The sequence below is a fragment of the Diabrotica undecimpunctata genome, chromosome 4, assembly GCF_040954645.1.
Source record: "Diabrotica undecimpunctata isolate CICGRU chromosome 4, icDiaUnde3, whole genome shotgun sequence".
Classification (NCBI taxonomy): Eukaryota; Metazoa; Arthropoda; class Insecta; order Coleoptera; family Chrysomelidae; genus Diabrotica; species Diabrotica undecimpunctata.
The window spans coordinates 5,591,286-5,607,628 of NC_092806.1; the positions used below are offsets into that span (position 1 = coordinate 5,591,286).

The following is a 16,343-nucleotide window of genomic DNA, read 5'->3' on the forward strand; positions in this document are numbered from 1 at the left end:
CCAGAGTTTGCTTACCTGTTCGTAAAACGTGCTACGAAACTGGAAGTATTTGTCCGACAATGCACGTACTAGCACTATATTGTTCCGGCCTTTATTGATATATAGGGAGCGACCGTTTTATAAAAAGAAAATACACACATATTAAATTTTTTATCCGTTTCTAGGGCATCAATGATGATTTATTTGGTGATCAATTAGTTCAAATTAAAATTTATGAACCTGTTTAATTTGATTTGAAACATATTTATTGTTAGGATTGTGTATTTATATTAAAAAACTGACAAAGTAGTGTACCTACCTATTTTACAAATAACGTGTGCTGAATCACTGTTTTCGGTAGTACTGACAACAGCAATCAATCGGAAGATTTACAGGCAGTGCTAGAATAATTGAAGCACCGCCTTCTGTACAATCTACTAATTACAAAACGTTAATAGAATACAGTGGGTGGTGCAGTCACATGAATTTATGGTACCGCCTAAATGATCGATTTCTCTGTTTATTTTATAAAAAGTATTTTGTAATAATCGTTTCCAAATTGAAATTAAATTATTTTTAAAAAAATAGTTTTTGTTAATCATTTATAGTTGTTGTTTAAGACATTTTTAAATTGGTTTAAACCTTCTGTTGTCCAAAATATTCGGCAAAGTAGATAATGATAAAAGCATAACATTGAGATATGTTGTCAGTCTTATAGTCTACATAATATCACCGTATTGTAATGTGATTTTATTTTTATCTAGTCTTTTAACTTATTATCACAATGTTCTAACACTTATTTTATTTAGTCTTTATTATTTAATTCTTCTTCTTCTTCTTTTTTGGTTTTTCCCATTATGAGTTCGCTGTTTTCGCCCTCCACAGCATTCTATTTTTCCAAGCATTTTCTCTGAGGTCTCTATCTATCATAGCATTTCCTATGTATGTTTTCCATCCTGTAGCAGGTCTTCCTCTTTGTCTTCTGCCGGGTGGGTCCCAGTCCAATATTCTTTTCAGTCACATGTGCTCTGGCATTCTTTGTACATGCCCGTACCACTGCAAGGCTCTGTTTTCCAACTTTTTTATAATTGAGCATTCTACTTTCATTCTGTTCCATATTTCCTCTATTCTTATTCTATTCGGTTGTTCCATATGACTCCATAGAGTGCTTCGTGGCTTGTTTTTCCCGTGTTATTTTTATTTGTACATATTTTAAACAAGTACATTGATCCTAAATACTTAAAAGCCTTACAACTCTTAATAGTCTCTCCTAATTTAAGTTCAAATCTGCTACGTCGGATCCAATATATAAGTATTTCATCTTACACATATTTATCTTGAATCCCCATAGCTTATTTCTTCCTTTAATTTTCTTATCATATATTCCATATCCTCTCTGTTTTGTGAAAAAATGGTCATCTGCGAAAAGCAGGTAATGTAATATATTCTCTTGTACTAGTATGCCCATTGTTTTGCATTTTCTATACTATCTCTGCAAAGTCTGATCTACTCCCATTCTCAGATTCATCCATTTCTCTCTAACGTGCATTTTTCTCATTGCTTCTCATAGTTGTTTTCTGGGCATGCTATCATATGCTTTCTCCAAGTTGATAAAGGTCATATGGTCAGGTGACAAATAAAACTCACTAAGTAAGCAATCTTATTTTGCAGAGTTTATATTAAAAAATTGTGTATTTTTGAAATTTTCGAGAAAAATGCATTAGTTTCATGGTTATAACAGAAGGTACAGAAGTTTTTGAGAAAAATGTAGGTAAACTCAATGAAGGAAGGAAGAAATGTTAACTCAATGTTATAATAGAAGGTACTTATTTTGAGAAAAAGGTTTAGCTATCTAATATTACAGAGTTTTTATAAAAAAAATTTAAATTTTTGACGTTTTTGAGAAAAATGTAATTAGTGAATTTTGCCTGCCGAAATATTGTCTAAAAACTCATGCTATAAGAGAAGGTACACTCAATAAAGGAAGAAATGTAAATGAGTTTTAAACAAATTTTCACTTATTTAAGTAATTTGAAATGACTTTTACCTGCCGGGATCTTATTAAAATTTGCAAATAATGAAATGTTTCAAATTGAAAGTCTGTGTTGAAACGTTTGTAGCTAGTGACTTTTTCTAGGCAAAGATTTTAAATCATTACTGCATTTGGTGATAAAATGTCAATTTCGATCATTTTTGGAATTGACTGACGATATGTTATCATATGAATTTACGTACCAGATGGTATGCTGCTCCAATAATACCAATTTTAAAGTCTCGTTAAAGTTTACGTTAAGTTAAAGAAACGGTGTACTATTAAAGTACATTAAAGGGCGGTGTACCTACCGTTTAGAAGAAAAATAGGTATATATTATAATCTAAAGAAATAACTCTACTGCGTTAACAATTGGCATTGTTTTTTTTTTAGAAGAGTGCTCAAACTTACCAAAGATCGTCCCAGAGGAAGCTGATTTGTACCGAGTAACTAATGGAACAAATACGGACAGATATTGAAAAAGAAATGAAAATGAAAATTTACAATTAGTTTGAGAATCAGGGTCATAAATGCAGAATTATTCTTTTAGTGGATTCAATATTTTCAGCAATCAGTGAGATTTGATCAAGAAACACCAGTGTGGCTTCTTTTTGATAATCATATTTCACATCATACACTACAAGTCATTAATTTTTGTCCAAAAAATCATATTCAGCTCGTGACTATTTCACCCCGCATAAGTTCTAGATCTTCAACCGCTTGATAAAGGTTTTTGGGCCTTTTAAGTCGACTTATGGTCAATTTTGTGACAGCTGGCTCGTCAGTCATCCTGTTAAAGCTATTAACCAGACTGACGTAGCTGGTTGGTTTTTAAAAGTTTATTATAAAGTTGCTAACCTTTCGCTTTTAAATTAACTGAAATTTTTCCGTTCAATCCACTAATATTTTCAGAAAAGGACTTCGCTCCTTCTATATAAGTGATAGACCACAAACCCAAAAGTAACCTGACAAGAAATATCGAAGATGGAAGCAAGAGAATCTGCCTTAAATAGAGAAAACGAAAAGGAGAACTGTTAATATATGGAAGGAAGTTTGTGGAAGTAAAAAAATTTCTCTGATGGTGAATTAGAAATGGTAGTTTGTGAAATTTCCTTAGATATCAATAATGAAAAAGATCAGTAGCTCAGTTAAAATTTGATCTTCTAAACACACCAGTTTTAATCAGTATGGATCAAGTTGAAATAATAGATGTATCTGCTTCAACATTGATAATGATTATTAAAGATGGCCCAGTAGATAATAACAAAAGAGTTTGTGGAACCACCAGATGAAAACTGAATCCAGTGAAGACTGACAGTTGGTCAGTTCTGTTGTAATTTCTGTTATAATTAAAGATTCTAAATTTTATATTTTTACTTTACTTTAATAATTATGAATAAACTTTGTAACAGATTTGTCATTTTTCATTTATTTCAACGTTCCATGCTCTGTTGTACTTTTAAAAGGTATGTGCACTCTTAAGACGATGTATTCCCAAGAGTACGCATGTGCATCATTTAAATATTGACCTATAAATAATGTTTAACAAATAATAATATCAAAATCTGAACATTAATGACTGCTATCTCCATATTTTTATTCTTCTTTTTAAATGCATTTATTTTTTTCGAATCCTAAAAAACTAATAAGTATTTTTGAAAAATTTAAACGCAGAATGAAAGAATACATTATTACTGAGGGCCGAAAGTCCCTGAAAACTTCTATAATGTTTATTTTAATAAGTTACAGGGGTGAAAAAAAAAAGGGAAAATTTAATGTGATTTTTAATTTCAAATATCTCATTCAAAAAAACTTTTTGTTTATTCTAAGGGACTTTCGGCCTCGGTAATAATGTAATTTTTCATTCTGCGTTTAAATTTTTCAAAAATATTTGTTAGTTTTCTCAGGATTCCAAAAAAAATGATTGCATTTAAAAAGCATTGGCCCGAAATTTTGCGCCTACGCTCTTAAGACGTTTTAGAATTTGTATTACATGCTTAAAAATTACACTAAAATTTACCGATTTATGATACAAACTAATGCATTTTTCTTACTTTCATAGGTCGAGCAGACAGATAAGCGGTTAGATGGACAAATCTGCAACAAATAACCCGTGCAGCAAATCTCAATCTTTTTTGGTGACGGAACCGTTTTAAAAAATCAAGTTTTAACGGTACCTTTTAACACTAAACCCTCACGCACCGCTAGAAATGCTAAAGTAGTAGTTTAAAATCTAAATGCATCTGATAAGGTGTCAAACAATGAGCAGAACGACAAGAGATGGTATAGATCCTTACCAGATGAATGTGAGCACTTGTATAAGAGATCTCTTTAGACTTGTTTTTTGGTTCTGAGGTTTTCCCTTAACATCACATTTATCTTGTTTTTCTTTCGTTCTTCTTGGTTTTGTTGACAGTTTGATATAGTATGTTTTACTGACATGTAATACAAGTTAAATTACGTAATTAATCGAAAATTTTCGTTTTAAGAATTTTAAGCTTTGATGAGTTTTGGTTTCACTCGAATTGTCCTTTTATTGTAATAATTTTTTTAACATATTAACACCGTATTGTGGTAGTCATTTTAAGCAGAAAAACGTAGTAGAGGGAGACCACCTAAACGTTGGGCTGACGACATCAGGCGTATCACCAAAAATTGGCAACAAAGAGCACAAAATTGCAAAGAATGGAGGAGTTTAAGGGACGCCTATGTCCAGCAGTGGACGTGATAAATGAAGGCTGGATGATGATGATGATGATGATGGTGATAATGATTGTGGTAGTAATATATATTTTTTTATTTAATAATTGGTTACTTGCATAATGAGTTCATTTGCATTATTTTCGTGTGAAAATGACATACAAAATGCTTCAATTAGAATAAAGGTTTTAATTACACCGAAGATAAAATAATGTTATCTTAAAGTAATAAAATTAAACAATTTTAGAAACACCATAAGTTAGCTCGTGAAAATTTCGGAAGTAATAATCCTTTTTCAGCGCAATTATTATGAAATAAAGAACAAAGAAATCCTTTAATTTCAACCCCAATTCCAGCATATAAGAGATCGGTATCGCCTCAGACCGTTTCCATCATTTGGCCGAAATATCGCACAACTCCTAGAAACGGATGGTGATGGATAATAGCCGTGATGAGTGTTCCCGCTGGAAACATTAATCAACTGTTCGGAAAAACAACTGCTAGTCGAAACAAAAGCATGCCGGAACATTACACAAGTTATCGTCTTGATCGCTAACACGGCGGAGAGGGATATTTCTCCCAACTAACGAGTTTATGGAATTTTCGGAAAGACGAATGAGGGCTTATTACTTCGGTCGAAAACTGGTCGGCACTGACAAAAAACTGGATGCCGCTAACTCCATTTAACTGATGATAAATGAACAACGTGGATTGTGAAGTCTGCGTCGGTGCTGAGGCATGAACCAGTGGATGGTTTTTATTTTAAACTATTCACTCTAGTGGTAAAAACTATTGTATCAATAAGAAGTATTTTCATGAATTGAAATATATGTATTTATATATATATGAAATGTTCGGAAAAATTTCAGCGTTCTAATAAATGAAAATTACTAAGTTCTCGGGAAGAAACGCGTTAAGAATTTAAAACTCGACGTTTCGGCACCCATTTTAGAGCCATTATCAGGAGGGAAATGGTTCCATTCCAGCTCATCTGGTCTCATGGCTGGCTACTCCCCTCACTCGTAACGTTCCAGTATTTTGTTCTCCAGAAATACTAGAACCGTAAAATGGCACTGAGGTCTTAGTCTGCCTACTCCTCAGTGTCGAGTGACGAGCGGTCTTACTCTTTCCAATACTTATTTTGAGGGATATGAAAAGGATTCTTTATTTCTAAAGGATTGAACATGTGTCCTTGTTTAGGACCTTGTGATCCTCTTCAGGTTTGCTTTGAATGTTGTGTGGTACGGTACAAGCGTACCACAAGCGTAGCGTGTGTAGTGGAGCATCTTGGAGGCTGTTGAGATGGAGTCCCCAGTTGAATCAGAGGTGGAGAGTTTTTTTCTGAATGTTCTGATGCTCTTTCCAGAGTGTGGTGTTTGTGTTGTTTGAGCTAGATGTGATAAAAACAGAGCCTCTAGTTACTATTGTTTTTACGTCTACATCCAACTTCAGATCTAGTGTATTACACTAAATTTTTGTTATTGGATGTCTGCGTTAACGGCCAGGCCTTGTCTGCTATCCAGAGCCGGTTTTGCCACAGGTAGCCCAGTGTGAGTGTGTGTGATGGCATAACAGTGATGGACGCTACCATTTCGATGTCACTTTAGTTCCATCAGTCGCCTAGACGTCCTTAACCGACCCTAGAATTTGTGGCAGGCACAAAGGTTCAGTTGTCGGTTGGGGAAGCCAGGTGGCGAGGTTACTTCGGTAGCAGAAAGAGAACCCCTTTCACCATCATGCCAGTGTGAGTGTTTTTTAAGTGTGAATGTGTGCGAGCTGAATTTGCAAAGACGAAAACCGTGTTTTTTAGTGACTATTGTTCCTGCAAGCCGTTTATACGTCTACGATAAACTTCAGAACTAGTGTATTGCACTAAAGTTCATGTTATTGATGGCTTGCAAAAATGGCCAGGTCTAGTCGGAGTTCGATAGACAGTTTCAATCTTAGCCAGTTCAGGTGAGAAAATAGTTGCGGCTATTCTCCTCCTGTCCGGGGCACGAAAAAGGTTACGGGTAATAGATGGATTCGATAAGCTATCGGAGTAGCTTTAAGGATGTCAGAGTATTTGCTCGGGCATTCTTGAAGCTACTCCGCCAGCTTACCGGTTTTACCCTGTGTAGTTACTTTTATACCCTTAGTATATGCGGGAACGGTATACGCGAAAACGGTCTGAGCGGGATCGGTTGGCTCGGGGTTGCCGGCAGTCTTTAGCGTCATTGCGCGTGATTAAGCTATTAGGTCGTTTTTAAATTTCGATGGCTTCAAGGATAATTCTCGATTTAAAGGAGCGGATATTAGCGATGGATTTAGCTTTCTCGAAATCTATTTTGTGGCCTGTCTGAATATGATATTGGGCTAGGGCTGAAGTAGTATCGGCATGTTTTACCGATGTAGAATGTTCGTAAATGCGGTTGTGAATTCGTCAGCTTGTCTGTCCTATGTATATTCGTGTAAAACTGGAACAAAATATCTCTTAGACATCATCGTCTTCGTTAAGGATATGGTCTTTTACGGATCTGACGAGATTGGATAACAGTGAAGATGGTTTTGATATTTAGAGGGTTAAAAGTTCTACTGATCTGGTCAGTGACACCTTTGATAATAGGTATAAAGATTTTAGGTTGATCAGACGGTATGGTTTCTTTTTTGGGTGGAATGGGGTTTAGATGTTTTTGAATGCTTCTATTGATTTGGGTTTTATGGTAGCCGTTTTGTAAGAGTGTTTGCCTTATTGAATTTGACTTGGCATTGAGAGGCATTGGGTAACAGTTTGTATAGGTGGGTGTCAGTACATGGAACAGGAAAACCTGTAGGGTTGGTGTTTATAAATAAGAACATCAAGAAATGACAGAGAAGCTTCAGACTCAACTTCCATCGTAAAAATACTTTTTCCATAGCCGATTAGATAAGAGTTTTGTTTAAAATTGTCTTTTTATTTACATTGTATTTAGCAGAAAGAGCAAAAAATGTTTACTTTTATTTCACACTACTTATATTGTACAGTTTCATTTGGTTCTTATGGAGAATTATTAATTTTAACTTTTTATTATTATTAATGTTGGATTCTTTATATTCTAAACCTAAAAGTATCTGAAAAACAATGGGGTAAGTTTTGAATTGACTTCTTTACTAACTAAACCGTTATCTTACGATTAATAAATTACTTTTATCATTATCATCATTCAGCCAATCGCGTCCACTCTGTACGTAGGCCTCCCTCAGTTTTTTCCAATGTTCTGTACACTGAGGCGCGTGTAGCCAGTTTATCGCTACTTTTTTACCGTCGTCGGTGCATCTAGTCGACGGTCGTCATCAGTTTTTTTTATAGTTTCTGGGTCCATAGACTTTATAGAACATACAGGCATATTCTATACATTAAATCCTGTCATATGACACTTCTAACGTCACGATTGACCCGCTAGTAGCAAATATACGTATGTAAAGCCCTTTTGGCATGCTGCCATGTTTAATTTTTCTTTGTCATTGAATTCTATTTGTTAAATCCTGTCACATGACATCTCCAACGTTAGGATTCAACAAGAAAGCATCAAAAATGAGCAGAATGAAACTTAAAATTTCTTATGGAGATTTACATGGAAAAAAGTATTATTTTGAAGCCGTTGGCACATAGCCTATTTACAAGAGGGGCCCACACACTCGAACGCAGAGTCACCGAACTGTCTTGCACAATGAGAAGAATTCATATGGGGCCTCTTGTACACAGAAGCATTTTGATGATAATTGAAGCCATAGCATGAGCATGCTATGGGAGGAAGATTGCCTGAGGAGCAAAGGGGCTCGGAGGAACGGGTTCGTGATTTCCTCGGATCAATCTTTCTCATCCCAATGAATTGTATACCTAAATTTGCAGAATTCAATTTTGAGCTGCAGTACATAACAAATTGCAAATTAGTTGCGAATAAGTTACAATACAAACTCTTGTATGTAGGCTTTACAGCCTGTTTCTTCTTCAATATTAGGCTCCTAAATTGTTTAAATTATCGCACCATCTTTTTCTTGGTCTGCCAATACTTCTTTGTCTATTTGGTGACTTATCTCGTGCTATTCCTATTATCCTATCCTCTGCCATTATCTTCTTATGTTTTCGCTTCTCTCCCTATCCAACAGACTTTTCATCTCTGTTGTTTCTAGTAGTCGTCTTGTTTTAGATGTATCAGGTCTTGTCTCCGCTGTGTATGTTAATATAGGTCTAATTGCTGCTTTATAGATTCTTGTTTTTGTGTCTTGTCCTAAGTGTTTGTTCTTCCAGATTGTGCCATTAAGAGATCCCGCCGCTTTACTTGCTTTTAAGCTTTATTGTCGTATATTTTCTTCAACATCTCCTTAACTATTTATATCTATTTCCAGATATCTAAACTTTGCTTCCTGCTGTATTATTTTCCCATCAATTTGGAATAAAGTAATTTTATTATTTATATTTTATGCAAATTATATATGTTATATTAAATTAATTCAATTAATTATTATGTTTGCTCCTAACTCCACCTACTAACGTATCAACAAAGGTACGTTGTATATTTCGTCTGCATTGTTGTCAAACATACTGTCAAATAAATATCATTTGATAGTAAATTTATATTATATAAATTAAATAAGATGTTGAAAAATAAAATTTGAGTATAGTATGAAATTAGTTTTTAACAACTACCGATAAACACATGCTGTATAATGGACTCTCCTTGTCGAGTAAATAGACTCTTCCAACTATTTCTTGTAGCTAATTTTGTGACGGTCGCATTAGCATTTTACTATAGAAAAAAATTAATACAAGTTCAGGATAGAGGCTTTGCTTCAATAAATCAGGGAAGTTTCATTGAATCAGCTACAGGGAAGGGAACGACAAACTGATCTTAGTTTAGTTCCTGAAAATTCTCCTAGTCTTGGCCCTGATTTAACATTTATAAAAACACAGCTTTAATTAGGACATATTTTATTACAGCAATAATATAACAGTTATCTTGAAAACAGTGTTATGGCTCTTTCATCATCTCTCGATCTCAATTTTCTTCTCCGGTACCACAAAATCCACGGAATAGAAATGGTCACAAGAGTAACAGCCAGTGATATAAAAACCACTGTTTTTATATTACTTTTTAAGTGATTAGACGGAGATAGATCATTTGGAATACAAGAAATACCATTAATATTACTGGTTTCAACATGTCTTCCTTTATAAACAGTTATATTGAAATTCTTTAAGAGATTTAACGTTCTCATGAGATTGTTACATAGAAAATTGTTGTCATCCAAATTGACATATTTAAGACCTATGTTTTGAAAACTTTGTACATTCAGATAATCCAGGGAATTGTTTTGTAGGTATAAACTATTTAAATTAAACAATTTTTTATACATCAGCGGCTTAAACACTTTTATCTCATTATTAGATAGATCTAGAGACTTAAGATATAATTGATTATCAAACAATTGGTAAGGAATAATTTTAATGTGATTAAACGATATATTGAGGTGCTGAATCGTATTCAAATTACTAAATAGATCTGAAGATAAAGATATAAGTTGATTTTCTTGTAGAAACAACGATTGCAGGTTGATAAGATGGCTGAAATGTATTTGCGTTAAGCTAGAAAAATTGTTAAAACTCAAATCTAAAATTTCAAGACTCATACATCCCGAAACAATACTTTTACACTCCTGTAAATTTTCCAAGTTATTTCTTGCAACTATCAGCGTTTTTGTGCTGTTTGGTAAACTTTCCAAGTCAAAGACAAGCAACTTGTTATGGGACAGATCTAAAGTTCTTAAAGTTGTCAGTTGTTTGATGTTGCAATTGAATTCACTTAAACTATTGCCAGAAATGTTTAGTAACGATATTTTCGTGCCAGTAAAGGCATCGCTTGCGATGTGAGAGATTGAGTTATAAGATATGTCAAGAGTTTGAAGTTTACGTAAATTTTGTACTACCTTTTCCTCTATACTAATTATATAATTGTGATCCAAGTAAAGACCTTCCAAATTACTAATGTCTGCAAAAGATCCTGGTGATATTTCTCTGACGTGTATATTGCTGAGTGTGAAGGTAGTAAACGCTTCAAATCCAGTAAAAAGGGTGTCGTTTATGGTTGACAAAGTTGAATTGAATATTACCAGATGGTTGCATTTATTAGCTTCGGTCGGAAGAGATGGTTTGGAAATAGAATTGCAGTAATAAATCTCTAAATTACTGCTACAGCCAAATTGGAAGCTTCGTATTTGTTGTACTAGATACAAGAACAAGCTGAAAACAAATTTATTATAAATATCTATATACAAATATTATATATAAATATACTAAATTCTACACCGAACTATACAAAGCCCTTGACACACTTGAAGAAGTAATCAGTAACCAAGAAGATGTACCAGAAGTCCTTCCGGAGAAAATAGAATCAACAATTACAAAAATAAAAAGCTCTAAAGCAGCTGGAATAGATGGTATAACAGTGGAATTGCTTAAATACGCTGACAATAAAACCTGAAAAATCTTAGCAGGCAAGATCGAGATACCTACCAGACCACAGGAATACAGTAAACATAATTCTCATTCATAAGAAAGGTAGCAAAGAGGATAACAAAAACTACAGACCTATAAGTGTACTACCAATCGTATACAAGATATTCACAAAGATCATCAACAACAGATTAACAAACGCATTAGATGCTGCACAGCCGAGAGAACAAGCTGACTTCAGAAGTGTATTCAGTACCATAGATCATATTCATACACTTCGAGAACTAATCAGTACAGCTAAAGAGTATGAAATACCACTAGCATTAACATTCATAGATTTCGAGAAGGTTTTTGATTCTATATATCCCAAGGCAGTAATAGAAGCTTTGAGCATCCAAGGCATTGACAAACCGTATATAGAAACTTAAAAAATTTATAAAAACACTCCAGCAATGAAGTTGGCCTAAAAATAAACTTGACAAAAACGAGACGAATCAACAGAAGAATGAAACTAGCTTGGACATCTTTTGGTAGAAATGCAGTTATATTCAAATCGAAGATGCCAATCCATCTGAGGAAAAAAGTAGGAGACATTCGTTGGACTTTCCGAGTTTGAATTTGTATCAGCCCGAGTGTCTAATGAAGTAGGGATGCTGAAATGAGTCATAACACTCTATTATACCTATTACCCCTAGGCCATATATTTGGCCATTCAATTCATCAAAGTGGTAGCAGCTTTTGCTAAAAGATTTAATCTTTTACACATTTCATATAACCCAGAGGATAGAAAACGATATTATTACACAGTTTTCGTTCATGGCCACCAAAGAAGGTGGCATCTCTGTACGCTAGCCACTGCAATGATAAAAAATTTAGGAGACACTCGTTGGACTTTCCGAATTTGGATTTATATCAGCCCGAGTGTGTGATGAAGCAGGAATACCGAAATGTGTCGTAACACTCTATTGATACCGATTCGAGCACGAGGTGTTTAACGAATTTGCCCTCCTAGGCCATACACACAGTGAAAGAAGAAAGGTAGAATAATGGAAAGATATATGCTTGAAATAAAGCTGAGAGACAGGAAAACAAACATATTTACTTACAAAAAAATGTTCATATTTATATGTAATACTATGTATTACAAGAAATCGTAAGAGCATTTTAAAATGAAGGTAGATAGAGGCGGATACTGAATGAGAAAAGAGAACGAAAGATGCAACACCCAGAAGAAAAATATCTGAAGATTTATAATAATTAAAAAAAAAGAGGGAGAGCAAGGGAAGATAAAGAGATTTCACAACCAAAACTAGTAGACTACATTAGGTAAAGAAAATAAATAGACAATCAAAAAGACTTTTGGGTGGCATATATCTAGTAATAGGGTATTTGAGATGCTGAAAAATGATCATGAACTCCAAAATGAGCATAAAGAAAGAACTCCAAGAAATATAAGAACTAACTAAACCATCAGAAAACAGAAAATTCTACCAAAAACTTAACAAAAGTAGAAAAGAATTTAAACCAAAAACAATGATGTACAGAGACAAAGAAGGAGATATAGTATCTCAACAGAGTGAAATACTACAAAGATAGACAGAATTCTTCAAAGGAAAGTTTGAAAAAAACGAAGATCCACTATATGATGGAATTATATTGAATCAAACGGATACCAGAGAAACAACCCCCCCCCCCCTTCAGTAGGTGAAATGCAAGAAGCAGTTACCAGACTGAAAAACAACAAGTCAAAAAACAAAATACTGTCAAATATTGTGTATGACCGATTGAGACCATATGCGGAACAAATAGTTGGGGGATATCATTGTGGTTTCTGCAGACAGAAGTCCACAATAGATCAGATCTTCGTCTTGAGGCAAAGCTTGGAAAAGACTAGTGAATTTAATATAGACACATCATCTTTTCATTAATTTTGAGAGTGCCTATGATAGCATCCATCGAGAATTTCTGATCCATGTACTGAAAGAGTTTAATATTCCAACTCAACTCATTGATTTAGTAAAAGAAACACTTAAAGTACAAAGCAAAATTCGAATTCAAAACGCACTAACAGATACAATACATGTGAGAACGGGCCTACGACAGGGAGATGCCCTATCCTGTATTCTACTCAACATCACATTAGAGAAAATAATTAGAGAGTCAAAAGTCAACAACAATAATAACAAAAAGTGTACAAATATTGACATTTGCAGATAATGTTGATATCATAGCTAGAAGCGAAAGAGAGATGATAAAAGCATTTAATGCGATAGAAAGAGCGACACAAAACAGTGGCCTAAACATTAATGAAATAAAAACCAAATACATGAAGGCCAGCAAATCGACAGGCCAAAGAAACCTACAGAATCTGACAATAGGAGACTATAACATCGAAAGCGTGAAAAATTTTACATATCTAGGTTCTCTAGTTACCGCAGATAACAATGTCAGTGAAGAAGTTAAGAGAAGAATACATATCGCTAATAAAACATGTAATGGACTAATTAAACTAATTAAAGATCTACAACAAATGCAAAATATACAAGACCCTGATAAAACCGGTCCTTATATATGGATCAAAGACATGGACACTGTCGAAAAGCGATGAGGACCTATTAGGTACGTTTGAACGAGAAATCCTACACATATAGAAAGGGTGAAAGAAAATGACATATGGCGCAGAAGATATAATTTTGAACTATACACAGCATACAATGAACCCAAGGTCATAACATCCATAAAAATCGGACGTCTGCGCTGGATGGCCATGTTAAAGGGAGGTTGGAGACTGAAACACCAAAATATATAATGAGGCAAACCCCGGTAGGGAGAAGGTCAAAGGGAAGACCTAAACTTAGATACATGGAACAAGTGGAACAAGATCTGAAAACACTTAAGATTACCAACTAGAAAAACAAAGCAAGGAACAGAACAGAATGGCGGAAAATCCTAGAACAAGCCAGGACCCAGACAGGGTTGACGAGCTACTGATGATGATGATATATTAGATAAAGAAAAGAAATAGACAATCAAACAGACTTTTGGGAGGCATATATCTAGTAACAGGGTATTTGAGATGCCGAAAAATGATCATGAACTCCAAAATAAACATCACTTGCAATATTTATATTAAGAAATTATATAGTATAAAAAACTACAACAAAACTTACATACAGATTCTGTGAAATATGTGTAGATCCATAGTAAACTAACTCCGTTATTGACTTCCTAAAATTATGTAGTTTAATATTTACTCATATTTGTTAATTATTAAGTTCGGATCCTACGTGGACGTATGTTCTGAATATTATACTTTGCACCAACTGTATGATATGTCTCAGATTAAATGATATATTTCGTTGATCCTTTGCAATTTTAATATCTATCATTTTTGCCAAAAATACTAATCCTTGTATTATGTCTGCATGTTAATTTTATTGTTTTTAATATTGTTTGTTATTTTGCAGTGAATTTGGTATCAATTCGGTTTAAAAGGATTATTACAAGCAAAGATACTAATTGTGTTTCAAAAGATAAAAATAGTTTATTCTGAAAACCATATTAAAATATTTCATTTAGAAAGTTCTAATGTCTAATGAGTTCATCATCTTTAATTAAAATTTACAGAGAGTCACGACTTACGACTTATCTTCTATGCATCAATTCGTGGTTGGTCTTCTTCTTTTTCACGTGCTATATCCCTTTTTAACGATGACTGTAATTCTGGACCATATAAGCTTATTTACAACGGTTCTAACCAGTTCTAAGACTGTTTTACCCTTCCACTGTCTCAGATTTTTTAGGCAAGTGATTCGCCGACTACACGGCCGTCTGCTTCCTTTTAATTTACATATGGAATTGGTCCAACTGAGATGGAAGCTGATCTTGCTGCTTTTAGGTCCTTTCTCACTTCGAAAAGCATTACTATTCCTCTATCTCCCCAAAACAAAATTTTTAAACAATACGTGTTCTGTGGGACTAGAAACCTCAAATTATTTTAGTGATCAGAACTTTAGCATGGTTCTGATTAATATTTGTTCTATATGATATAAAACAGAATTATTTTTGTCTCTAGAGGAATTAGGATTTCCCTCGATAATTGCGGTTACAGAGCACTGGCTTGAAGTCAACCAGCTTTTTATTTGGAGAGAAATATACCAAGATTGCTAGGTATCATCGTCCAAGTTCAGCTCATGGTGGCACCGTAATTCTTTCTACAAATAATGATTTCTCTCCGGTAACAAAATTAAACTTTCTGTTCAAGCCTTCGTTGAGTTTACCTTAGTTTATAATAAGAATGAATCTATACATTCTTTGCCTTTATAGATCACTTGACTCTTTCACGGAACTATTTTTTCAGAACTTCAGATTATCCTTGACTTCTGGGTGGAACTTTCCTTCTGCGAACGTGGACTATAATTTTAGTAATGTTTAGATAGGTTTGTCTGCATTTTTAATAAGGCATTTCCTTTAATTACAATTAAGCCAAAACATCAACCCTGGGCTACCAACATCTCTGTCACTGAATATATCACCAAGTACGGAGAAACCTATCTAAAATTTATCAAAACACCTAAAAAAGCGTACTATCAAAATCATCTGGGATGCTCTAAAAGTGTTGCGAAAGAAACTTGGTCCATAATATTACATCCATAATCTTCACAATAAAACTAACACGGCTCAAACATTTTCCCTTCCAAACCCTGAAAATCTAAATAAATACTTCGTTAATGTGAGTAAAAATATTCTAGCGAGATTAAATAAAATGAGCGGTTCGAATTTATATAAATATATTTATTTATAAGTTTACAGTTAAAAGTATTGTTCTAGAATCATCTTGAGTAGTCCCACCTCTAATTCGTTGTTTGACGAGTCGACCTCTCCCGCGCTCGATACAACTGTCGAAAGTTCTCGGCGCTTTCGAGATGCAACCGTTACATGGGCCACGCCAGTTGCATGTTCGTAACACTGCTCCCCTCTTAGATCTGAGCGTCCCGATCAGCAACTCTATATGTAGGCCCAGGATGGCGGAATCTACAGGACTCCCTAGCTCTGCATGAACCCCTCAAGAAGAAATATCAATCCACAGACTTTGAAGGACAAGGACACGATCTCTTCGGGTTAATACAACACACAGTAATACGTACCCTGGTTTCTCGG

At 34.3% G+C, this 16,343-nt stretch overlaps 1 protein-coding gene across 1 annotated transcript; it reads right to left on the bottom strand.

Annotated features, from left to right (window-relative positions):
• Nucleotides 1–9,645: 9,645 nt before the first annotated feature.
• LOC140438099 (uncharacterized) lies at nt 9,646–14,511 on the bottom strand. The gene is made up of 2 exons (XM_072527814.1): nt 14,354–14,511; nt 9,646–10,970 (listed from the first exon to the last, which is right to left on the bottom strand). The coding sequence occupies exons 1-2, from the start codon at nt 14,383–14,385 to the stop codon at nt 9,686–9,688; spliced, it is 1,317 nt and encodes a 438-aa protein (XP_072383915.1). The 5' UTR covers nt 14,386–14,511; the 3' UTR covers nt 9,646–9,685.
• Between the last annotated feature and the right edge of the window lie 1,832 nt (nt 14,512–16,343).